General features: G+C 49.5%; 1 protein-coding gene across 4 annotated transcripts in view; it reads right to left on the reverse strand.

Moving 5' to 3' along the window:
- The window catches only part of LOC116944325 (SH3 and multiple ankyrin repeat domains protein 2-like), a 375,705-nt gene that overhangs the window by 68,394 nt on the left and 281,128 nt on the right, over positions 1–26,183 (reverse strand). For all 4 annotated transcript variants that reach the window (XR_012942522.1, XM_076068527.1, XM_076068526.1 and 1 more), the window contains 2 exons: positions 24,428–24,538; positions 9,971–10,043 (listed from right to left, as the gene is read on the reverse strand). Coding sequence is in view for 3 of the 4 variants with exons in the window: in XM_076068527.1 (XP_075924642.1) it covers positions 9,971–10,043; positions 24,428–24,538 (184 nt within the window). In the remaining variant the exon portion in view is untranslated. The remainder of the gene's footprint in view (positions 1–9,970; positions 10,044–24,427; positions 24,539–26,183) is intronic.

Raw genomic sequence — 26,183 nt, forward strand, 5'->3', positions numbered from 1 at the left:
ACACACACACAGGGTCACCTATACTAGTGACGACACACACACATAGGGTCACGTATACTACAGTGACTACACACACACATAGGGTCACGTATAATGCAGTGACTACACACACACATAGGGTCACGTATACTGCAGTGACTACACACACACATAGGGTCACGTATACTGCAGTGACTACACACACGGTCACGTATACTGCAGTGACTACACACACACAGGGGGTCACGTATACCGCAGTGACTACACACACACAGGGTCACGTATACTGCAGTGACTACACACACACAGGGGGTCACGTATACTGCAGTGACTACACACACACACAGGGTCACGTATACTGCAGTGACTACACACACACAGGGTCACGTATACTGCAGTGACTACACACACACACGGGGTCACGTATACTGCAGTGACTACACACACACGTGGTCACGTATTCCGCAGTGACTACACACACACACGTGGTCACGTATACCGCAGTGACTACACACGCACACGTGGTCACGTATACTGCAGTGACCACACACACACGTGGTCACGTATACTGCAGTGACTACACACACACACACGGGGTCACGTATTCCGCAGTGACTACACACACACACGTGGTCACGTATACCGCAGTGACTACACACACACACGTGGTCACGTATACTGCAGTGACCACACACACACACAGGGTCACGTATACTGCAGTGACTACACACACGTGGTCACGTATTCCGCAGTGACTACACACACACACGTGGTCACGGCACGCCGTTGGCTCCCGCGTGCACGACGACTCCGCCGCCGCTATTTGTCGGCGCATCGCGCGCTCGCTTTGCGTCAGAGACCAGCCTCTCCCCCACCTCCTTCTTGTAATTCCACTCAGGTTTGCGTTCACTGCAGCTCCACCACATATTTATGCCGCACACATGTGCCGCCGCCGCCGCTGTAACCTCTATTAAACGCACGCACGCACACGCACACCACCACCACATCACACGCGAAACAAAAATGTACGCACCGCACTTTACGCTTTAAGTCATTCCGATATTTTTTTTTGTTTTGGTTGCATGCATTCTCGCGGTGTTTCCCTACCCGAATGGTTGTTTCTGAAATTGTTTACCGCGGAACCTTTCAATGTCGAATCGCACGATGCGTGTGCGTTTGCGTGTGCGTGTCTGCGGATTCGACTGAGTTGTAATACGAATTATAGGCTCTTAGTATACGGTACAGCGTTGGGTGCACACATGTATCTTAAACGAGTAGGAATACTAGAAAATGTCAGTGCGACTTATCAACCTTTAACCTTTGACCTTGGCAGCCACGATGAATGGGAGCGAATTCTGCTGACTAAAACGATTTCCAAGATATTTTTCCGAGGCTGCGGCCAAAATGGTCGTGCAAGTTAATTTGCTTTGTTTCAGCTCAAAAGCAGACAAAGCAAGGCCGTCGTTAAATTATCCATATGATATATTTATTAAATATATCTTCTTAAAATATATTACCTGCATGTACAGTGCGTTTATTATACACCGTCAGTTTTTTTTGTACCAATGCTGCAATTCATTTTACTAAGCGTAATGGAACTACGTTTTTTTTTTTACAAATGCAAAACTGTGCTGTTCATGAAAATGCATTGGTAAATGAATGTATAATCTGTTGTATAGGTGACCGCAGTTATAAATGCAGGGAGTAATCGTGACATTCGAAACAATTCGTGGGTTAGCTCTGGAAGATGCCGATGCCAGCGAGACGTTTTTGGCGCTTTCGTGAAAATATCTTTTCATTTGATCCAAGAGGGTAGCAAAACTGACGGATTTCAGCGGCTAATATATCTCAGCATGTTGGACAGTCACACCTTTCACCAACTCCTCCTACCGCATGGAATGGCATTCTTATCTCCAATTGTCACCCACCACCTAAAAACACCGATCTTAAATCTTTAATATGCAAGGAATTTGTTCCACCACGTCGAAATATTACTTGTATCTATTTGTCTAAGGGGTACCTAGATTAATATTGTCCCATCTATATTTGTTTCAGAAAGCACACTCTGGACCGGTTTTGACAATCTAGAGGCTCATCAGCAAAAAAATGCGGGCTGTTAAAATCCTTCTCTGGATTGGATGTTAGGAATTGCACCGAGAGACAGTAAGAGGAGAACGAGGATCATGGAGCAAACACAGAGCAGAGACATCACATTAACTTTGAAGGAACGTAAGTGGGCTTAGGAAGGACACATTGCTGGAAGAGGTGATGGCTGAGAGACGTGGTTATGAGTCCAGTTTCATGCGCATGAGTGAGGCAGGGAAGCAACCTTTTAAGATAGTACTGAGTATTTGCCAAGGGCGACAGAGGGGAATGCATGATGCTAACGGCAACACATTTTTTAAAACACATTTCTTTTTACAGTAATTGACCTTAGTGGTGAGATGGGATCTAGCAATATAGGTTTTTAGAATACGTTACGGGTAGGATTAACACAGGGTTACCAGAAAGTCCGGGAGGTTTTGAAGGGGATAATTCTGCCAGGTTTTTGGAACCGGGAGGAACCACACATTTTGTTGACACGTATGGCAGCAGGAAACGAAAAGCATTCTCAAAATGCCATACAAAATAGAGGTGGAGAAAGAAAAAAACGCTAAGACAACTCGTAAAGCAACTAAATCGTGACGAAGCAGTGAGCAGCAAAGTGATAATGCTGACGCGATCTTGATCAGCTGGAGAGACTCAACAGGTCGATCAAAGTTGCATTGGGTAAGCAACACTTACAAACAGGACTGGAAACATCTCACATTGTACCCTGACATTGAGCAGGCAACACTTGGAAACGGGACTTGAATCATCTCACATTGTACCCTGACATTGAGTAGGCAACACTTACAAACAGGACTGGAAATATCTCATATTATACCCTGATATAAAACGGGGGGATTACAAGGGTGCCGTTACTTCTGGGAGAGGCCTCGGGGGCGGTTATTGACTATTCCTGGGAAGGTGAGTTTTTTATGAATGCGATTAAAGCAGCAGAAAGCAACGCGTTTGAGAGAAATCATTTTTTTTTTAAACGGGACTGTCAGGCAGAGGGTAAAGAAGAGCTGGGCATGTGCGGAGGACATTTTGACTTGGAGACTCTAAGCGAGCGCACACTGCGGTGTCGGTGAGAGAAGGACTGAGCGGACGTCCAGGTGAGCAAAGCAGGTGTGTACGATGGCAAACAGGCTTTGTGTGCAAATCGGAGACACATCATCGCGGTCCGAGGCATGGACTGGCATTCGGCAGGAGCGTATTGTATTTCCCACTTTGCATTGCGGCGCGTTCGGCGATGTATTTACGGACGGGGAATGTAGCCAACCGTGCTAACCGGAGGTGCGGGGGAAGGACAACAAACTAAACACAAAAGGCATGTATCGACGTATATTCTTGGTCTTTTCGGTAAAGTCACGTAGATAGAAACAATAAAAGTGAATAGAATAAAAAAAACCTACGACGTTTCGATCACAACACAAGCGACCGTCATGTTGAACTTCCTTCACACCGTATGTAGCCAACCGTGCTATTCGGCGGTGCTGTAACCAACGATGACACGACAATGAGGGTTTCCCCTCTCTGGCAATAAAACAGTTGTGTTAAGATGTTAAAACACCTAAACAGAATCCCTTTTCAAGGAATCCCGTCTGCATTAACCACACACGGTACATGTGGTGAACATGCAAACAAAAATATGCTCTGGTTAAATATGTGATGCATTGCCTTTGAAGCTGATTGGTCCACGCCAGCACCAGAGACAGCTTTCTTTAGAGCCAAGTCTCAAAGTATTAGACCAGAGAATGCCAAAAGGCGAACAGCACAAAGACAATGCCACTTCTTTGGTTCTTTCGGTAAAGTCACGTAGAATGAGAATACAATAATACAATTAAATAAGACAATAAAATTCTCACGACGTTTCGGCCACAACACAAGCGGCCTTCCTCAGGTGAAGAAACAGAAGAAACAGGTCTATCCAGGAGACAGATCCCTCAGACTCTGTCTCCTGGATAGACCTGTTTCTTCACCTGAGGAAGGCCGCTTGCGTTGTGGCCGAAACGTCGTGAGGATTTTATTGTCTTATTTTATTAATTTATTATTTTATTCTCATTCTACGTGACTTTACCGAAAGAACCAAAGAAGATGAATCCTTGCAGTCACGAAAGCTTTAAATCGACAATGCCACTATCAGGGCATTCACAGCTCGGAGTGACCAGCTACAACACGGGGCCATTCATGACCTCCGCCAACGCTCTCCTATGGGAACGTTCAACTTGGAGGGGGCGACCACCTGAGGCACTGCAGGCACAACCCAAGGGTCAGAATCCTCCAATCGAGGAGCCCACTGAGAGAATCAGATCCACCCCGTGTAGGTGGCGCGCGTTTAAATATTATACCATGGCCTCCATTGCCACTGACAACATCGCTTAAGGCAGCGGTCTTCATCGCAAGGCCCCGCGTGCCGCCGGCGGCCCCTGGTGGCCTTTAGTGCGGCCCAGTGACGTGTGGGCCCCCCCCGCCCCCCCGGCAAGACACAAAGAGTGACTACACCCCCCACCATCGTCATCGTGCTGCTGTCAAACCCTCAATGGTTTCAAATGCGTGGCGGCCCTCACGCTGATTTGATGTCTTATCGGATAAAGTGACCTCCCCCCCCCCGACCCCCTCTGAAAATTAGTGAAGAACACTGCTCTATGGCATCCGGAGAATTTCTCTTTGCACTTGAAAACCCGGAGTCGTTTGACTCATTGAGTCAAACCTCACAGCAGGCAACTTTGCCTTTTCGCCTGCCGTAACAAAAAAAAAAACGCAAACGAGGAATTGTTTTATTTTTCTGAGTGGGAAACCTAAAGGTTCCAGTGACCTGGTCAAGAACCGGTTGCATTCGGACAGAACGATGAGTCCACTTGCGGTCTTGGAGAACCCAGATTGTACTGATGACATCATCGGCTCCCCCTGATGGTCGCGTATGTACGTACGTTGAACTTTTTTCGGAACGTACGTAGCCAACCGTGCTAATCGGAGATGCGGGGGAAGAACAACAAACTAAACACAAAAAGCAGTTCTAAAGAAATTAGTTTTAAATCTAAACGATTTAATAGTGCTACAGCTACCGGTGGCTTCCCAATATTGGAAGGAAGAGCGTTCCAGACGGCCGCAGAAGTGCACCAGAAAGCAGGATGATGCGGTGACCACCGTCTTTCTTCGACGGCTTAGCCAAAAGCCGCCGTTGCGAGGATGACCGGACATCGCGTGGAGCCAGCCGAGTTTGCTGCGAGTTGGGGCTCTCGGGACTGGACCCAAAACGGAGGCCTACCGCTTCTGGACATCTGTGACTACCGGACATCTGTGAAAAAAGAGCTTTACAGCTCATCGGATTCCTCCATTGAAAATAAATATTCTGATTCTCAAAGAGATGGCTGCCCATCCCCCCCCCAAACCGGCCTCTCCCCCCACCACCTCGCGCGAAAAGCGAAAACGCTAAGGCCACTGCCAATGTCTCCTCGGGTAATCCCACCATGCAGCAGCAAGCCACGTCGGTAGGGGGACGGAAGCTCGCATGCCCCCCCCCCCACCTCCAAACCGGTCGCAACTGGGGCCCGACGTTGGCGAGCCGAGTCTGCGGCCCGAGTTGGGTGCCTGCTGCGAGGGAGGCCCGCGCGATCCCCTCCGCTCGCGCCCGTCGTGGACGGCGGTGGGCGCGCCGACGATAGAATCCGAGGCCCCTGGGGACCCCGCCAGGGCATCCCCCCTGGCCCCACCTTGGAAGGGGTCTGGGGGGCTCGTCGGACCCCCCGGGTGGGGTCGCACACACGTTTTTGTGTCGGTCTTCTCCCGTCTCTCCCAATTAATTTTTGTTTGATCTTGTATCCTTTTCCAACGCGTTTCATGCGTCGTTCCAATCGCACCAGTGAACCTTCCTGGGTACCCCCCAACCCACCCCCCCCCCCCTTCGAGTCTAATCCCGTTCGTCATTCTCACGCGGTTTATCGCGGTGCGGTGAGAGGAGGTAGGGAAATCGCATTTTGTTTAAAATTGGTTTCCCGAAGTGTCGGGTGTTTATTTCCCAGTGACTGCGAGGTTATATTGGAAGGAAGAGCGTTCCAGACGGCCGCAGAAGTGCACCAGGAAGCAGGATGAAGGGCAGAGGGGTGGGTCTTGGTTGTCGCAGCTGACCGTCACAGCTAAGCTATGTGTGTGGTGGCGTCATTGTGGGTATTTTTTAAAATATTTTTTTTATATTTTCCAGCAACTCTCTTGATCGTTAACACCTCCTTGCCCCGATCCATGTCCTCGTGTAAATGAGCGGTGGGTGCCATGGTGGCTAAGAGATGTTAACTACTTCGCCTGGTATACAGGAGGTCGTCGGTTCGAAGCCGACCATGACGCCTCCTGTATATTTTGAGTTTGCGTGTCCTTTTCTCCCCGTGGTCGCGTGGATCTTTCTTTGGACCATCCGGTCCCCCCCCACCCCATATTTAGAATCAACAACGTGCGTTTAGAATATTTGGCTGCAATAGTTTTCGACATGATAAGCCACTTCGCTAAGCTATCATTTGCGGCGAGGTCACTTCTGAAAAAGAGCTATATAGCTCAGTGGGCCTTACCTGATAAAATAAACATCGTTTAGTTTTATAGCGGTACACACTTAAATGTCAAGCAAAGGTTGAAGGGCAGAGGGGTGGGTCTTGTTGGGTGATCGTTGCTTAACGTGGACACTGTCTCGTGATGTAATGAATAAACTTATAACGCACTTAAAATCAATTGTTATGATCACATTACAGGCGTTGAATACCACGTACAGCAACTGATTATTTTCAATTTACATATGATTATATTTTATACTCTTTGGTTCTATTCGGTAAAGTCACGTAGGTTAAAAATAAAAAAACAAAAATCACGACGTTTCGGCCACAACACAAGCGGCCTTCATCAGGTCAAGGGACCAGACTGTCTCGAGGACAGCGCTGGAGTGAACACGGCTAAGCTCAGACCGCGACCTTTAAGCTGTGTGAGAGGAATCAAGGTGCCTTGACAAAGGAATTAGCATAATAAATTAGCATTTAATTGGCGGACTTAGCACGATGAAAAGTGAACATGTGCAGGTCAGCGAGGGGGGGAGGTGTGAAAGGGAAGAAAAGGTAAGCACGAAAGTTTGGGGTACCACTACTTGAAAAAAGATACTGTACCATTGAAAATTAGTTTAATGTTTGGTTCGATTTAGAACATCTTTTGTTGTTTTATTTTTTACCTACGTGACTTTACCGAATAGAACCAAAGAGTATGGATCCTTGCAGTCACGAAAGCTTCAAATCTAGAAATGATTATATTTTGTTACACAGAACGTAGATTTTATTGTAGCTCGACTATAGAGCTAACAATGCATCACAAAGGCAAGCGTTAATCAACCAGTGTCAGGAACCAGAATCATGATGGTCCAGCAGGTCGCGTAGGGGTCAACCGCTACTGCCCCTCAGTAACATTGCGGCTGCAAAAAAATTCTACAATTGGTGACGTTTTGGGCTATTGCTCCGAAACATCGCTTGCTCGATGTAATTTTTAAAAATATATATTTGTTGTTCCTTCTAAGGCCGCAGAGTTAATGACGAATGTGTTGAGTTGTTGTTAATTGTGCTTGTGCACCAATGCCAACGCAGCAGCAGCAGAAGAAAGTAATTTGTTACAGCCTTGGCAGTCACTGCAGGCAGGGGAGGACACATTTCGTAGGCAACGTGCACAAATATTTCACGATAAAAAACATTTTTCATCAGACTTTCACATTTTTGGGCGAAATGAATGCACGGCCGGGTTTCTTGGGAGCTAAAAAAAAAAAATTCACAAACATTTTCACCCGGCGTTGTAGCGCGCGCATCATGAATATAATCTGATCCGGTTTGAACAAGTGGCTCAAGGCAGATGCGCATTTCAATCAGAGCAAGGTGTAGACGGGAATGCTGTGGATAAAGGTCTCTCCTGATTGGCCGCTGCAAATCTCTACATCAGCAATTTTAGTTTTTTTTTATCCCCCCACCCCTCACCCACCCCCCCCCGCCCCCGCTACAGTCACATGGTCGAGTGATGTATCCTCCGCCAGTGGGGTGCAGCATGGCATAATACGTTTCGAAATCACTTCGGCCCGGCGTACGTCCGCGTGAACGAGGCTGCTTCGGTGTGTGGCGCCGTGGCGTTAAAACATCGACGAAGCGGCGAGCGGCGGCGGCGGAGCGCGAACCCCTCTCTCGCCGAGCTGAATTGGTGCGACGGAAGGCCAACGCGAACGTCGCTTTTTTTTATTTTTGTGTCCAAGGGAGCTTCGCCAAATCGAATTCCTCGCAGCCGTTGTTGTCGAGTTGGGACGGAGGGTTAATCAAGTTCGCATCAGATGGACACATTTAAAGAGCGTCTCCTTTGATTAACCTCTCGGTGGTAAACACCGCGGTATGCGGCAATCCGCATCGCTCCGGTGACAATAGGGCCTTAATAAGTGATGCGCTTGCAATTAAATTGGAATAGGCTAAAATTATGGACCCGGTTGACTTGACGGTGTCGGGTGTTGGGAGGATGAGGCAATGTAAATGGGGTTCAGGAGCTGTACAGTAAATTACGTGTACAGTCAATTATAAATGTATCTTGTCATTTTATTGTTCATAATAAAGGTTTTTGGGTTAGATCGCGTTATTTATAAATGTGCCGTAATCCGGTTGCACCCGAATCAAGAGCCGAATGGCTCACAGGGTTATTCCAAATAAATGAAACTGAACTGAAACAGGAGCTAAATGCCAAACGTCGATGTCTCCTGGCCATGACGAGAGGGCTTCAGGGGAGAGGGTCCATGCCGTTTCGCTGTTCCTCCTCCGTTGAAGGAGTGCAGACTACAGTGGCTTTGCTACACAGTCCGTAGTTTTAATTTCACGGCCACAATTGCACCGCGGTCATTAGTCTTTTATGTTATCTGCGTGTATCTCCTTCACGAGTGTGTATGTGTCTCTGTGTGTCTATGTATCTCCATGTGTCTATGTGTCCACTGTGGGTTTAGTGTACGGTCCATAGTTTTTGGGTTGCATGGCCACGGTCACACTTTTAAAGTCGCGCCATGCATCTCTATGCGTCTCTATGTATCTCTGTGTCTCTGTGGGTTCACTCTGTGGCCCAGAGCTTGGGTTTCGTGGCCACGGTCACACTACTGTAGCCTGTTGTTCATGTATCTCCATGTGTATATATGCATCTCTATTACATGCACGTATGTTGAACTCCATTCGCACCGTACGCACGCTAATCGGAGGCGCGGGGGAGGGACAATCTATGGGTTTGCTCCGTGGTCCATAATTTTGGTTGGGACGGCCACGGTCGCACTACTGTGCCCTGTCTTTCATTTTACATTCATCATGGAGATGTTCCCGTTAGGTCGATGCGTCCACCAGTGTAACTGTCAGCAGGTTTCGCGGTGTAAAGCGCAGAGAGAGTGAGAGAGAGAGAGACGCCAACCCTCATCAACTATCCCTGGCCTCTCTACCCATGCGCCATGAAGACGAACCATTTCCCCCCAAAAAAACGTCGCCTGCCATATATTTCGTTTATATTTTAAGGCCACGCAGCTGTTCTTCATGAATTATTTGTTTCGCATTGTATTGCGCTGCTGCTGTTAATATTGGTGGTTGTGCGCCACTGCCAAACCCGCAGTCATCGACAAGCTGTCGACGTTCATTCGCTAAATTCACGGTGCGCTAGCGCCACCTAGCGGACAGGCAACGGGCAACGCGGCGTAAAATATCGCGAGGGTAAAAGCGACGTAACTTGGCCCTCTTTTCTTCGTTGTTTTTACTGCCAGGCGAGATCCGCCGAGCCACACTGCCAACGGTGTGGGCCCCCCCCCCCCCACCAACCACCAACAGTAGCTCTGACCGGCGCTGCGTCACCGACAGAGTGGCACAGGTAGGAGGAGGCGACTCACCTGGGGTCTATGCTTTCGTAGGAACCAACCGTGTAGTGCCTGAAAAGTCGCCTTCCCCTCTCTTCCCGCGTGTCTGAAACGAGAGGACATCAGCATCGTCAAGCAACGGCAGCTTAAGGCGCCGGGGCCTCCTCCCTCCCTCCTCCTCCTCCTCCTCCTCCCATCTCAGGAGCCAAGCAAAGTTGAGCAAGCAAGTAAGGACATTTGTTATTGCGCGCCCCTTATGAGTAGCGGTCCATCCACGAGTGAGCGCCGATCGCACATCCGAAGTAGGCTCTCTGAAGCAACGACGCCGCTCTTGAGTCTGTTGCAGCCGTGGTTCCAGCGCGTTTGGGCCGGAGACCCCCCCCCCAACGAGATTGCGCCAAGCCGTGCATCGCGCGCGAGGTTTGCACGCGACGGGCACGAGCGGCGGGTTCAGCGCGAGCCACGGGAGCATGGTCGGAGTCGGCTCGGATCTGTCGAAGCTGGCTCGCTCGCACGCTGATCGGCGAGGCAGGGACGGAGCAGATTGACCGGAGACTCTTGAAGACGAGGAGGCATTAGTTATGCTCCAATCCTGTTTTTATTAGGTAGTCAGTAGGGCAAACGTCGGGCATGTTTTTCTGGGTTAGGTACTTTTGTGGGAGACTCCCTGGAAATGCCAGGCGATGTAAGGGGCCGGCGAGGTGGTCAGAAAGATTGAAGGCCAGCAATGGACACTTGAATCCATCTGTGCGGAGCTTTAAACATTTACCCCCCCCCCTCCCCCGTCCGTCTGTCTCGTAACGGCGCGTTTTCTCCGGGTATTCTGGTTTCCTCCCACAGGCCAAGTGCATCGTGAACATTGCGGGACTAACATCGCAATGCAGGGCCCCCCCTCCCCTCTCTCCTGGAAAGATAGTCCTGAGACTCAGCGAGGCTTTATTGGATAAATAAATTGGCGCGCAATGTTACAAAGCACAGTGAAGCGAGCCCGCCACCCAGTAAAACAACGTCGGGCCAACGTTGACGTTGCTGTTGGAACCGTTGGCCCAACGCTGGCCTATGGTTGGAACCGTTGGTCCAGCCTTGGCCCAACGTCTGCACGTGGTTGGAACTTTCGGCCCAAATATGGGCCGTTGGCCCAACGTTGGACCTACATTGGCCCAATGTTGGCCCATACTTGGAACTGTTGGTCCAACGTTGGCCCAACGTTGGCCTAATTTTGGCCCAATGTTGGTCCAACGTTGGCCCATAGCTGGAACTGTTGGTCCAACGTTGGACCAACGTTGGCCAAACGTTGGCCCAACGTTGACCCATAGTTGGAACTGTTGGTCCAGCGTTAGTCCAACGTTTGCACTTGCTTGGAACTGTTGAGCCAAAGTTGGGCTACCGTTTCATGTTTCCCAGGTAAGTCTATATTCAACATAGCCGTCTCTTTACATAATAAACAAAAAATATATATTTTTACACATCCAATTGGCCACACGGCCTTCTAGGAGTGAATTCTCGCAGCAGCATTGGTTAAAGAAAATCAAAGCCTGCACCGGTAATTGTCTACACGTTTAATTTGTGACTTACATTCTCCACAATAACGCTCATGATTATGTTGTGTCACGTACTCTATGGATATTGCGTCCCAACTAGGACCCATATCTACCAAAGAGGGCGCGTGCCAATAAACATCGGGCAGTTCACCAAAATAAGTTGAAGCATGCCTGACTTTGCTGATGGGACAATGAGTGTCTAAACCAGTCCAGAGTTGTGCTCGTGATGAGAACCAATGCACCTGAAGTTATACGATCCCAGGTGGTTGCTGTGCGGCTGATGTGGTCTCTAAAGATATACTTTTATATTTTGTCGGAGAGAGACAGATAAGGTGCAGGAGGCGTTCTGTCTGCTTATTTACTTTGTTGCTGATATTCTCCACCACGACGACGGTTATAATGATTATGTTGTGTTAAATCACTCGGATGATTTGTTGATATTTGCCAATAAAACCCACAGTGGGATTAAACTAAACAATGTTTTATTTTACCAGGTAAGGCCCACTGAGCTACGTAGCTCTTTTTTCAGAAGCGACCTGGTTATCACAAATGACAGCTCAACGAAGCGGGCTTATCACGTGGAAATGTACAGCAGCCAAACGCTCTTAACGCGTGTTTCTAAATGCGGAGGGTAAAAAAAAACAACGGAGGACACGGAGAAAAATCCACGTGACTACGGTGAGAGAGACACGCAAACACCAAATATACAGCAGCAGCAGGCGTCATGGTCGTGATCGAACATACGACTTCCTGTACACCAGGCGAGGTAGTTAACATCTCCTAGCCACCGTGATGATGATGAGAGAGAGAGAGACACGCAAACACCAAATATACAGCAGCAGCAGGCATCACGGTCGGGATCGAACACACGAACTCCTGTACACCAGGCGAGGTAGTTAACATCTCATAGCCACCGTGATGATGATGAGAGAGAGAGACACGCAAACACCAAATATACAGCAGCAGGCAGGCAGGGGTCATGGTCGGGATCGAACACACGACCTCCTGTAAACCAGGCGAGGTAGTTAACATCTCACCACTTCCGACAAGACCCCCGTGCATCGCCCCTCGCTGAGAGCGCACGACGAGACGCTCCCCATGAACGCGTGGGAGGGAAGACGCATCCGTGGGACGTGCGATGATGCCGCATGACCACACGGTGTCTCTTCAAGTCAAAGGAAAAGAGAGTGGGCCGCCGCCTTTCTTTCTCACTCTCCACCTCGCTCCTCCTCGTCCGCATTTCACTTCCACTTGTTCAAAGACGGGCTCGACGATTTTACACGTCATACGATCGGCCTCACTCGGCATTTTTCGTTCTTCCCTTAAAACGCTCATTCACGTTAACCTTGCTCGCCCCAAACTCCCCTTCCCCCTCCCTCCCCCATCGTTAACAACACCATCGTCATCATAATCATCATCCCTCTCCATCACACTCAATCATCAACATCATCATCATCATCATCCACTCGCTGTCACTTTCATCATCGTCTAATTCATGCACTGTCCTGTTCTTCTCATAAACTCGTCTTTATGTCATCATACCGGTTCACTGGGCAATTGCTAATTCTCTGTCCAGCGCCTTAGTTAAGGCCTTAGTTAGGGCACTGCATATAATTAAAGTAAGGTAGGATGACGAGCTAAAACCGAATTATCGAGGTGAAACGCAACACGGTAAATTGTACGCATTTGCTGAAATCCGACTCGTCTCGGATGATAATCCGTCACTGCTAATCGGAGTTCCCGCGGTCGCGGTGAGAGTTCCCGGGGACAACGTTCGCATCGAGTCCTGCGAGTAGCTCCCCGGGATCTAAACGATCTCCAGCAGCGTTCCGAGCCATCGGCGTGCGCGGTGTGAAGGTGATTGCAATCACGCGTTGACAATTCATCGCAGTGGTACACAAAAAGCAATAACCACTCGGTTGATTGGAATTAAAGAATTCCATGACTACTGAAAACAAGGTCAATCTTGCATTGAACCTCACATTAATCTTTAATTCTTACATTAAACGCGCAGGTCGCCACCGGCCACTCGTTTGCTTCAACCAAACCGCTTCTACGTAAATTTTACATCAATAACTGGCAGAGCTAAGCCGGGAATGTAAAGCATTCTCCAACGAATGCCACAAATACAAAATTAAACCAATTCCATTAGACTCGCTATCAATCTCACCGGTTGAGAGGCAACGTTTTATAGATTTTATTTTCTTTCGTTAACCGTTTGAGACCACGTTTTCCCATCAGCCGCCCAACCCCCAACCTCCCGACTCAAATGCCTCTTGGGAAACGATGGGTTGCTCGCGCATTTCGGAGCGAAACGAGAGCACCTCGTCAATGAGTTCCCACGTCCCGAGATGTTACGGCCTCTCCCGTGCCAAGGCTGCGGCCTCCCCAGCCCTTTCTGCTTCATAAAAAATGGGCAAAGGTTACTCCGCTCACGACCGATACTCTCGGAAAGGCGTTCGCGCCCCTTTACAAAACGGCGGCCCCCGTTCGTCGTGGTGCGACGAAGAGAAGTGGTCTGGCTTGGTGAGACGCAACATCAACATTTCTACTGGAGGCGGAGGGGGGCACAACGTGCAGGCAATGCGTCTTAGCATGCCGCCTTGCCCACAGCTCTTGATGGAAATCCACCACTGCCACGTGACTGACAGCACAAATAACAATCTGCATTCATTACTGTGTACAACGGTTCACCCATCCCGCCCGCCCGCCCGCACGCCCCTCGCCACCACCGTTCAATCAACGCTCGCCGTCATATTAGTCCGCACCCCCCCCTTCCCCCCTGCCGTCTAAAATAATTGTTTTGTTATTAGTAACGGTGGCGGTTGAAAAAATAATTAAGTACACGGCAAAGGCGGAGGGATGGAACCGCATTGGCGAGATGTTAACTACCTCGCCCGGTATACAGGAGGTCGTGGGTTCGATCCCGACTCTGACCCCTATTGTATATTTGGAGTTTGCGTGTCTCTCTCATCATCATCACGGTGGATAGGAGATGTTAACTACATCGCCTGGTGTGCAGGAGGTCGTGGGTTCGATCCCGACCCTGACACCTGCTGTATATTTGGAGTTTGCGTGTCTCTCTCCCCCGGTGGTCGTGTGGATTTTTCTCCAGGTCCTCCGATTTTTCCCTCCACGTTTAGAGATCAACATCACAACGCGTTTCGAGTATTTGGCCGCTATAAATGTTCCACGTGAAGACAAGCCACTCCCGTTGAGCTATAATTTGCGATAGCCGGCTGGCTTCTGAAAAAGAGACACGTAGAACAGCGGGGCCTTACCTGGTAAAATAAAAAAATAGTTTATAGTTGTTTAAAAAAAAGTTTTTTTGTTAATAAATTAACCACGCTGGGACCTTCACGGACCAAGCGTGAAAACGTGGGCGGTAAAGGTTAACGCGCTCCTGGGCCTGCTAACGCGCGCGAGCGCACAAGCACAAAAAAAACCAAAACAACACGGCCCGAACTGGCGGACTGCCTCGATATTGGATCGTTTATCAACCGGGACAAGCGGCCTGAGAACGGCGACGCGTCACCGCAGGAACCGATGAAACACGAAAAAGGGGAGCGGCACGGAGCGGAGCGGTGTGGAGCGGAGCGTCTCACCATTAAGGTTATAATTTACACGCCGGCCGCGTGCGTGGCGCTGCTGTTACTCCGCCGACGCCGCCGGGCCCCGTAGCCGTCCACGGGCTATTTTTACACGCCGCTCTATTTTATTTACATTCGTCGCGTGTCCTGTCATTTCTCCTCGGGTGTCTTTGCGTTCGCGGGCACCGCGTTTATGCGCGTGGAATTGGGGGGGGGGGGGGATGCATCTAAATAGCGTCAAGCGGCAGGTCCGTTGCGAACTTGGCCCCGAGCGACTGGGCTGCCACTAGGTCCTCGTAGTCCATGGCTCAAGGTCGAAGGAATTAGTACCACTCAAGTTGGCGAGCACATGGACGCACGCGTGTACGCTGGAACTTCATTCGCACCACCGTACGGAGCCCGCCTTGCTAATCCGGTTCCCCCACTGATTTACTTACACGGCAAATAAGAGATAATTATTGAGAGCCCCAATCATTTCAAACGGTTTGACTGCACAAGTCACGGTTGTTGGCCGCGCAAAAATTGGAACTGCTAAAGCGGTGCCACCTGAGGTGGCACCGCTTTAGCACCGAAAAGTGGGGTGGTATCTGGGTTCAGAAGGTTAACAACCTCGCCTGGTATACAGCAGCTCCTCCCGCTCTCCCATTTCTATGGGCGTGGTCCGTCACCCTCTACGTGACCCCTACACTGAGCCCCAACGAGCCCCCACAAACTCCACACTACGATCAATGAACCACAGCTGAATATTTCCCCCCCCCCAAAATGGTTCAAAGGTGTCACTCAAGGAGCTACCCTTAAAGGCTAACTCCAAAGGATAGTGTAGTCCATACGAAAACAAGGGCCATATTTACACTACTTAAGTGAAAAACCGTGACTTTGTTTCCAGGAGGCCTGGGGTGTGAGAAATGTATATATTGTTAATTTTTTGGCGATACTGCATTGGCAGTGGTGCATGGGCAACAAAAAAATAACAAAAACCGAAGCCAATCGTCAAAATAACACCGCCCGAGAGAGGAATACAGATGTGTGTAGAGGAGTATTGTCAGTAACCAATGAGTGCGCGAGCGGAAGGAGGTGCGAGCGGGTTGAGAGTCGTGCGGGGCCAAGGATGACGTCACGTCTCGCGTTACGCAAGGGGCTTTCGGAAAGCACTTCCGGGAACGTGGGCGGGGCCGAGCTGGGGAGAGGAGCCGCCCAAAGGGTTCTTAAGGGGGACCCCGTGACGGGGGCGGGGTCATCGTTGGGGGCCAGGGTAAGGACCGGCTGGAGTGGAGCCTCTCTCCTCGTCGCGGAGCGGTGTTGGCTGATCCCCCGCTCCGGGCAGACGAGTGAGAGAGCCGAAAGGATAGTCGAGGGTAGGGTCCAAATAGTTATTCAGTGTCCAGGTGAAGGACTGAGACAAAGTGCACCTACACTGGTGTGAGTGTGGGATGCCGAGTGCGAGAGTGTTTTAATAAACGGCAACAGCCCTTATAGTAGTCTTCGTCTCCGCGTGGTTGTACTGCACAACAGATGTACAACAGGCGACGTTTTGGGCAGTGGCCCTTCTTCAGAGAGGAGAGACGCAAGAGAGAGTTGTCATAAAAGCCGCTGCTTTTATAGGCAGCACAACATGCCTCGTTTAGAGAAACGACGAATGAGCGCCACGCTCTATTTCCATCGGCAACTTCGCGTCGATATTTATCGCGTTGCGTCGATGGAACAACAACAAAAAAACTTGCCATGCAAAAAAACTGTGAATGCCGCGGTCTTTATATTGACGGGATTACTAATTCATGTCAATTTTGCGGCGGCTAAACGGATAACCGGACCTCACTCCGGTGCCGGCCAACCTCCTTGGTCGACTGTCACGAGCAGACGTTGACTGCCCGCCGATCTTGGTCTGTTACCAAACCAATTGCGCACACTTAGTGTCACTGCCAATTACAGTCGCCCACTCATTAAATCCTTCCGTCCCCCCCGCCCCACCAAACCTCCCACCAATGTCCCCCCAGGGTACAGAAATGCCACAGAGAGGGTTGCACGAGGCACGGTCGAGATAGGCTTGGGAACATTTCTAAGCACGTGCACATTTATAGATGCTGGACGTAACTTGGTGGCTAAATATAACGACCCCGTGATAATCGTGCACTCATTTCCACAAGGAAATCGACCTGAGGTTGGGTGCTTCAGAGGAAGCCTAACATTAAAAAGTCGAGTGTGACATTTTTTGAAGGGAAACAATTCCCGATAAGATTTTCGCCATCAGCGTGCTACCTTAATGCTGGGGGAACGGAGGCCCGACTGCTGTGACATTACCGTCGCGCATTTGTACGGAATCGTCGTCCGGCCTACTTCGGCGTCAGCAAACAATCCCGCACCGGCAGAATTGTTTGTAAATATACATCGCAGGTGTTTTGATCAAATAACGGAGGACTAAATGATTGCTTAAGGTTTACTGCCAGAACTTCAAACTGCCAAAACCGCAAACGGATTGAGAGATCAATTATGCTGGACGTGCCCTGGAGCCCCGCTTATCGACTTTGGCAGGCAGGCCTTCTCAGTCATTCTGTTCCTCGCGCTGACCTCAAGTCAACTCGTAAACTTTTGGAATGTTCGGCACCTCTTCGGCACAGATTCCAACAGAAAAGTGAGCACGTGTAGCTCGTGGAATACATGAGTAGTAGACCAAGGTTGAGAGACACATGGGAACCTGAGCTGCTGTCACGTCATAGCAATATTCAGAATCAGAATTTGTATTAATACTGGGGGAATCCGATGAGCTATAAAGCTCTTTTTCACAGATGTGCAGTAGTTTCACAGATGTCCATAAGTTTCACAGATGTCCATATTAAAGTCTGCCAAGTGCGTGTTCGCGTTTCTTACAGAAGTATTCGTCATGTGTGTAGAAATGTAACTATTATAAAACCCTAACTCGCGAGTTGTGTTTATCTAGAAATTTCGCATCGTTTTTTTCCGTCAAATATCAAATAATTGAACAAATGCGGCCTATGGTCACTTCAACGGTCACCATCATTGGCCTCGTCTCCACTAATCTCGTGACCTTTTCTGACCTCTAATCCATGTCGTTATTATCGTCGTCACTGTTATCGCTGCTGCTGCCTCCTCCCTCCTCCCTTCTCCTCGTCGTCATTGTCATCTCCTTTCCTCCAAATCATCATCATCATCATTGTTGTCCTCTTCTTTGTCATCGTCGCTTCCTTGAAGCCTGCCATAGGCCCAGTCCGGCCACTATCCACCCATTACACCTTCGATTAGCACGGTTGGCTACGTACGGTGCGAAAGAAGTTCAACATACATACAGATATTACCCTCGCTGTACCCATCGGCTTACTTCATGCATCCACCCACCGGGAAATCCCAATAAACTTTAATCCATTCACAATCTCCGAGTCATCTTCACACTATCCACAATGGTGCCCCTTGGCTTTGGTGGCAACACTGCGAGACGACATTTGCCCGTGTCGCATTCGCAGGGTGCGATTTTCAGTGGAATAAATAAAAAAAGTCGTAGAGAAACAGCCCTGGCATCGGCTACAAACTGCTCCAAATCCAAGTCAAACGCTAGTGATTTCACGTCGCGCAGATAACACGTCGCATCACGTGACATACACCATTTACAGGTGCGTGGTGGGGGGGGGGTTGTTTGACCAACACTTCAACGCAATGTGGGATTCACACCACTGGCTCATTCAGGACTGCCAAAGGAGATGAGCATCACCCTAGCATTCAATTGGGCGGAAACTTTGCATTTGTCACTCTGAGGATGTGACGGCAGCGCCTGGCCCTGCAGTCAATCGGTCAACTGCACGCTCGTGCCTACCGCACGTGCCATCACGAGAGCCGCGCGCACAAATAAACACGGGGCGGTTCCGATTTCATTAGCATCTAAATTGGACCGCGTCTCAAGATTCAGTACAAACAGGGCAACGCACGGTGTCTTTAGGAGATAGGGGAAGAGTAATGCCTCCTCTTGGGCCATTGTCAGAGGGGAAGTGAAAAGAGACGGATGCCACAGGGCACAGGGGGAGATCGAGGGGAAAATGGCATTACAAAGTTGAGGTTATTGGGGACACTTCATCGAGAGAGAGAAATATATACTCGGTCTCAAAACGCACGTTCTTCGTAGCCAATCCAATGACCCCCCCCACACCCCATGTTTGTTTTTGGGGTCAGGAATCGTGGTAGTTCCATTAATCCTCAACGTAGCGGCGCTATTGAGCGTCGTTAGGCGACGAAGGTCGAAATTTGGGAGCGGGGGCCCCCCCCCCCGGGCCCCCCCCCCCCCAAGTTCACGGCCTGGTGAAGCTCAAAGCAGTCCGAAGGAAGACGTCGTGGCGTGCCGATGATGAATTCGGTCGTGGAAAAGCCTGAAGCCCACCGCCGGTGGGAGAGGGGAGCTTTATCGGTCAGAATTTGATCGATATTCTGGCCGTGTATGAAATCGTAATGAAAGTGACAATCTCGTCGGGTGGTGGAGGGTTCAGGGGAATAATTTTGACACAAAACTACGGCCACGTGGCCGAAACCCCAAACACAAATATTGAACCAGAAGGGAGGCACTCTGCCATTGAGGAGAAGAGAAAGACAGCATTGAGTCTGAATCTCAACAACAAAAAAAACTATTAAACTATTAACTATTCTTAGCTCTTTCGGTAAAGTCACGTTGAAGGGAAACAATAAAATAATAAAATATATATAAAACAATAAAAAATTATCACGACGTTTCGACCATAACACAAACGGTCGTCATCAGGTGTGATGACGACACAAACGGTCGTCATCAGGTGTGATGACGACCGTTTGTGTTATGGTCGAAACGTCGTGAGATTTTTTTATTGTTTTATATATCAGTTTAACACGTAGGCTTTCGCGACCAATATTATTCATAATAAAGGTTTTTTTTTTTTTTTTTTGGGTTAGATCGCGTTAATTTATAAATGTGTCGTAACCCTCCACCACCCGACACGGCCAATCAGCAAAAAAAGTGTCACGTTGACAAAAGACAAATAATTCACTACTTCAGCCCACCGGTGTGTTGAAGAGTTAATCCATCAACAGAAGGTGTATATCGGATTAATTGTTCATGTGGCAGCTGCTACATTGGGCAGACGGGACGTAACATCAGCGTAAGACTAAAAGAACATCAGAGAAATATTAAATTATCTCAAACACAACTGTCGGCAGTGGCAGAACATGCTTGTCAACAAGGACACTCAATTGATTTTGACAATGCTGCAGTGGTGTGTAAAACTAATTATTACTGGCAAAGACTAATTAGAGAATCCATTGAAATTGAGAGGAACAAGAATAACTTTAATCGCTCTGACAGCTACCGGCTTAGTGCGGCCTGGAAGCGTATTATTAAATAATACACATTACATTTTGATTTAAAGAATTACTAATCTACAACTCATTACTAATCATAACCAATGACTGATTACTAATCGATTATATAATTACATTACCCCCCCCTCCGCCTCTAATCACTGCACCTGATGAGTTAAGTGATGACGTCACCCTGCTGCTCTATATAAAACCGGGAGCAAGCGAGGGCTTTACCATTCTGGCGAATTGCCCGATGATGCTGGAAGTATTTACCAGCGAAACGTCGTACTCAAACTGTAAATGTGGATTAACTCTTCAACACACCGGTGGGCTGAAGTAGTGAATTATTTGTCTTTTGTCAACGTGACACTTTTTTTGCTGATTGGCCGTGTCGGGTGGTGGAGGGTTACGACACATTTATAAATTAACGCGATCTAACCCAAAAAAAAAAAAAAAAAAAAAAAAACCTTTATTATGTTTTATATATATTTTATTGTTTCCCTTCAACATGACTTTACCGAAAGAGCTAAGAATATGAATTACTGCGGTCACGAAAGCTTTAAATTAAAAATTAAACTATTAACTATTTTTTATTTTACCAGGTAAGGCCCGCTGAGCTCTACAGCTCTTTTTCAGAAGCGACTTGGCCATCACAAATGAGAGCTCAACAAAAGTGGCTCATCACGTGGACATTTATAGCGGCGAAATACGCTAAAAGTGTGACGTTAATTCTAAATTTGGAGAAAAAAACGGAGGACCCGGAGGAAAAAAAATCCACGCGACCATGGGGAGAGAGAGAGCGACACACAAACTCTAAATATACAATAGGAGTCAGGGTCGGGATCAAACCCACGACCTCCTGTATAGCAGGCGAGGTAGTTAACATCTCCTAGCCACCGCGGCGAAACTCTCAGCGGTGCGGATGGCCAGTGGAAGAGATTTCCTGGGAGAACAGAGGGGGAGTGACCTTCCCTTGAGGGCAGGCTGGCTGGAAAGTTTCATCAGCAAGCCCTTGGGTTGCAGGAGTGGAGAGCGTGTGAGGTAGAGCAGAGAGAGCGGTGAGTGAGGGGGGGGGGGGGGAGAGCCACTCGAGGTGATCGAAGGACGAGGGGGAACGTGGTTCCATCTCGAGGCTCCCATACGGTTCGTGAACTATTGGACGTCCGTGACGCCAGGAAAGGTCACGAGGTTAGTTGGAGACGAGGCCAGCGACGGTGACCATTGATGGGCCGCGTTTGTTCAATTGTTTAAAATGCGACGCGTAAAAATAACGCTGCTAAATGTCAGGGTAAACACAACGCGCGATTTGGGTATTTTTTTATGCAATAGTTCGATTTCTACGCCCGCGACGAATACCTCTGTAAGAAAAGCGAACTCGCGCTTGGCAGACTTTAATAAGGGCATCTGTGAAAAAGAGCTTTGTACCTCATCGGATTTCTCCAGTCTAAGCAAAGATTTTGATTCCGGCTCAACGTCCCTGTAAATTCATGAACCGTCAACATTTCTGGGCGAAAATCAATTAGATTTTTCCATCTCGCTTGTGATTTTGTCTGCCTTGTGAGTTCTGCCCCCCTTTCGTTCCGTCTTGTTAGTTCCATTAGCCTGAAGATAACATTTGCAACAAAAAAAAGTAAATTAATCTTAAATAACGGATTCTTATGCACACAGACGCACAATTTGATGACGTGCGTCTCAAGCGTAGCGATCGATTTTTAGCCCAACGAACTCATGCATCGTTGCAGACCTAACGAGGAGTGTGGCTGCAGCAGTTATCCAGTGGAGCCATGGAGGGACGTGGGGGGGGGGGGAGATGAGCACTTCGTTTCCACGCCACACGCGTGTGCTGCTCCCTCGTGACGCCTCCCTCCCTCTCATCCTCCCACCCTCCCTCCCCTCTTTCCTCCTTCTCTACAGCCTTCCCTCCCTCCCTCTCTTCCTCCCTTCCTCCCTCCCTCCCTCCCTCCTTTTTTACGATCAGAGGAAACAAGAAGATGCTCGGTGTAGTCGGCACTTTGCATCGTTCATCATTTCGTTTTTGTAGTTTTTTTAATGCTTTACTTTATTTTAACCCCCCCACCCACCCCCTTTTTAAATGAAAGATTTCACAAAAGATTTCACGCTCTGCTCTCCTTCCCTCCCTCCCTCCTTCCTTCTCTGCCCCCTCCCTCTTTTTTTTAGCTATTAAGATATTTTTTTTATTTTGTAGATGTCCAGTAGGGGCGGATCACAAAGTTACAACAACAACAACAAACAACATCAACATCGATAGGAGTGAAAGGTATAGGAAAGGTAAGCAAGTCACCGAAATCAATAATTAAGTGGACAATATATTTTTTGGCCCCCCTCCCTCCCTTCTTCCCTCCATCCATCACCCCCCCCTCCCACTCCCTCCTTCCCAGCCACTCAAACTCCATCACCCCCCCCACCCTACCGCTCCCCATCCCCGCCCCGAACCCTCGCGTCATCACGCCGTGTCCCAGCCCCGCCACCGCCTCGTGCGTTCTCCATCCACTATCCTCTAAGCTGCAATCGACTTCCGCTTGATTGAAGTTGACATTGAAGTCTGTCCCACCCAAAGGCAGCCCCCACTCCATCAGAAGTAGCAGCAGCAGCAGCAGCAGCCCACCTGGATATAATGCCCACTTTCTTGTTCCCAGTTTGCCCAAAAAAGTTCTGACCCACTTCACGTTAAGACACTTGGGGAAGAGTTACACAAGTCTGCCTTGGCGTGAAGAGATAGGGAAAGCACGAGGCAGGATTGATATCTGCGCTACTCTGCGGATCGGAGAGCTGGTACCTCCGCAAAGCAGACGGAAAGTGGGTGAGACACTGGCGGTTGAACAACACGTGGGCAACGTCTCCGGCAAAGGTGCGAGGAATTCTGTGGCGTGATGGGGTGAGCAAGTTTCGTGATGAAATGCGGCATGCATACTGTGTTGTGGATATCATCGGGATCAGATCGTTGCGATGCACGGCGGGGGCACGCGTGCAGGACGGAGGAAGGGGAGGTTATCGGAAAAGTCGTTGGAGCCGCCGTCCGTAGGTCGGCGGCGACCCAAGAGGGTCACCCGAAAGCCACAGGACGGTGAGACGCTGCCGTTGGAGTAGACATCGGGGGGAAACGGTCTCCATCGCCCGTTCCCTTCCGCTTCGCTCCCCTCGCCCCTCCACTCCTTCCCGTCCCTCCCCTATAGCCCTTTCCTGACCCCCACGTGCTCTCTGTTACGGTCGCTCATTCTTCGGCCCTTGCGCTGTGCCCTGCCGTCCGTCGAAACCTCTCGGTTCCTGTTGATGCTCTTTAAACGTTGTGTAAAGCGCGGCTTGAGCTAAGGTGCTCCGTGAATATAAGGTAAGACAATAAGGTAAGAATTGGCAGAAGAAGCGATGGCGAAATGTAGCGTCGTCACCGGCGGTCGCCACAAGGGGCCTCTTGGTCTCAACCGTGCAGGCAAACGTGGAAGTGGCAGACTCGATGCCTTGCGATAGGTGTGTCTATTTGTTACTTGAACATCCAAATAGCCTACTGTTTTACTGCCCGAAAAGGGTAAAGCCTATTCTTATCCCATCATTTTCTCCTTCTCTCTCCATCTCTCTGCGCCAGGGGAATGCAATACCAAAGCGATCATTTACACCAAACAGCCCCTGTGCATTGCGTTTGTGCGCATGCGTGCGCGTGTGTGGTAATGTAGCGGTTAGCGCGCTGCGCTACAAACCCGGCTATGCCCCAAGTTCGATTCCCGGTCCTGCGCCTCTCCCCTAGGTCAACTAAGTCTCAAATGGGTACCTGGGTGCGGTGTGTAAAAACATCGCCACCGGGGAGACGAAGGCAGCCGTGCGTCGTGTTGGCCACCCACCCCGTTGTGTGCCGTGTCGGCTTTCGTAGGTGCTACTCGCTAACAGCCCTTGCCCCAGCAGTCCGTCACAGGCTTATACTGGGGATCTTTGCCTTCGTGTGCGCGTCGCCGACTCAACCAGCGCGGGCGCGAGAGGCGGCGGGCGCCTCCCCCCCCCTCTCCCCCGAGCGTCCGTACCTTGCAGAGACTCGTGCCGGATGGGGATCTCCTCCACGCAGTCGGCGGGGAACCAGCCGGTGCGTCCCTTCACCGTCCCCTCCCAGAAGCCTCCCTCACCGATGCTCAGCACTGCAATGACAACAGGAGCACACGGGGGGGGGGGGTTGTCAGGGTGCAGCACGCTGAGTCAAGAGTGACGATCGGAGGGGGATGGGGGGGCCCTGGCCAGCGGGATGTTAGGAGTCCGCCGGTGCACAGTCGAGTCCTTCTTGAGCCACGTGAGAAGAATCTCCGCACCTGACCCCACGTGAAAGTACAACGGTGTGTCGGCCACACGCAACAATACCACCGTTGCCTGAAAATAAAAAAAAAATACGTAGGCAACATTTTCGGGCCAATGGGCCATCTTCATGGCACATCGAAAAGGCCAGAGGTGGCTCGTAAGAGTTGGAGGCTCTTATTCCACCGGGCATATAAACAGTTCCCTCAGAGTGGATATTAAGTAACAGACGAACCATTCAAGAATCGAAACGTATTTTTCTAAATTAACTCCCAATCGAAAGTAAAAAAAAATGTTCAATGCTGCTGGCACATTGCGTTGAGTTGGAGAAGCTACGGAGGGCAATTCTGTTGCTGTGTGTGGCGATACTCTACGAGATTTGCTGCTGCTGCTGGCCATGACGAGAGGGCTTCAGGAGAGAGTTTGCGTGGCTTTGCCGTTGAAGAGGCGCCGACTCGAACGCACTCAAGGCCTAGGACGGCAGATCGAGGGGCATGGGATTATGGTCATCCCACCTATGTACAGATCCGACCGTGCCCATCCAGTGCTCGCCGAGCTGCGTTGGCTTCCGGTCGACGAACGGGCACGTTGTGAGGTCGCACTCATTGCACGCAAAGTGCTTGCCGCAAATGAACCAAAATGCCTCGCTGATCTCGTCACGGAACATAAATCGTCGCGCAAACTCCGGTCATCCTCGCGGCGGCTTTTGGCTAAGCCATCGAACAAAGATGGTCGCCGCATCGCGCGCAATTCAGATGCGCTCCTGCGGCCGTCCGGAATGCTCTTCCGATATTAGCAAGCCACTGGGAAATATGCACTTTTAAATCAAGATTGAAAACTCATTCCCATAGAGCTGCTTTTTGTGTTTAGTTTGATGTCCTTCCGCTGCACATCCGATTAGCGCAGTTGGCTACGTACGGTGCGAAATAAGTTGAACAACCTACGTGCACACCTACTGGCCACTATTGCTGCGCAAGATACTGTACGGGTTAACTGATCTCCGCCCTCACATGCGCAGTATTAGCACCACCACTGCCAATACATTTATCAACTCAACAAAATCTTGACATTTTTTTTAAAACAAAGTCTTGATTAAATATCACGCAAATCTGCAGCGGCTGTGTTTAAAAAGAAAAAAAATGATTTCATAAAAATGAATGTTTCTTCTTGGCATGCAACTCGTCATTGTGTGGTGTAAAAATTAAAATGAAAAATTAACCGATCGCGTGGGCAGCGGTGCGCAAGAACAAATCTAAAGGAGCTGGCGAAGGCAATCCAATAAACACTGCCTCCGCTTAGTCTGTGATTCCGCTGCATGGAGCACACGTGACGAACGTTGGTCTACGTAATCAACAACGCGGGTCTACGTAATCAACAACGCAGGTCTACGTAATCAACAACGCGGGTCTACGTAATGAACAATGTGGGTCTACGTAATGAACAATGTGGGTCTACGTAATCAACAATGCGGGTCTACGTACTGAACAACGTGGG

Source organism: Petromyzon marinus, chromosome 21 (assembly GCF_048934315.1).
Source record: "Petromyzon marinus isolate PM22_M1 ecotype Great Lakes invasive population chromosome 21, UKy_Petmar_22M1.pri1.0, whole genome shotgun sequence".
NCBI lineage: Eukaryota > Metazoa > Chordata > Hyperoartia > Petromyzontiformes > Petromyzontidae > Petromyzon > Petromyzon marinus.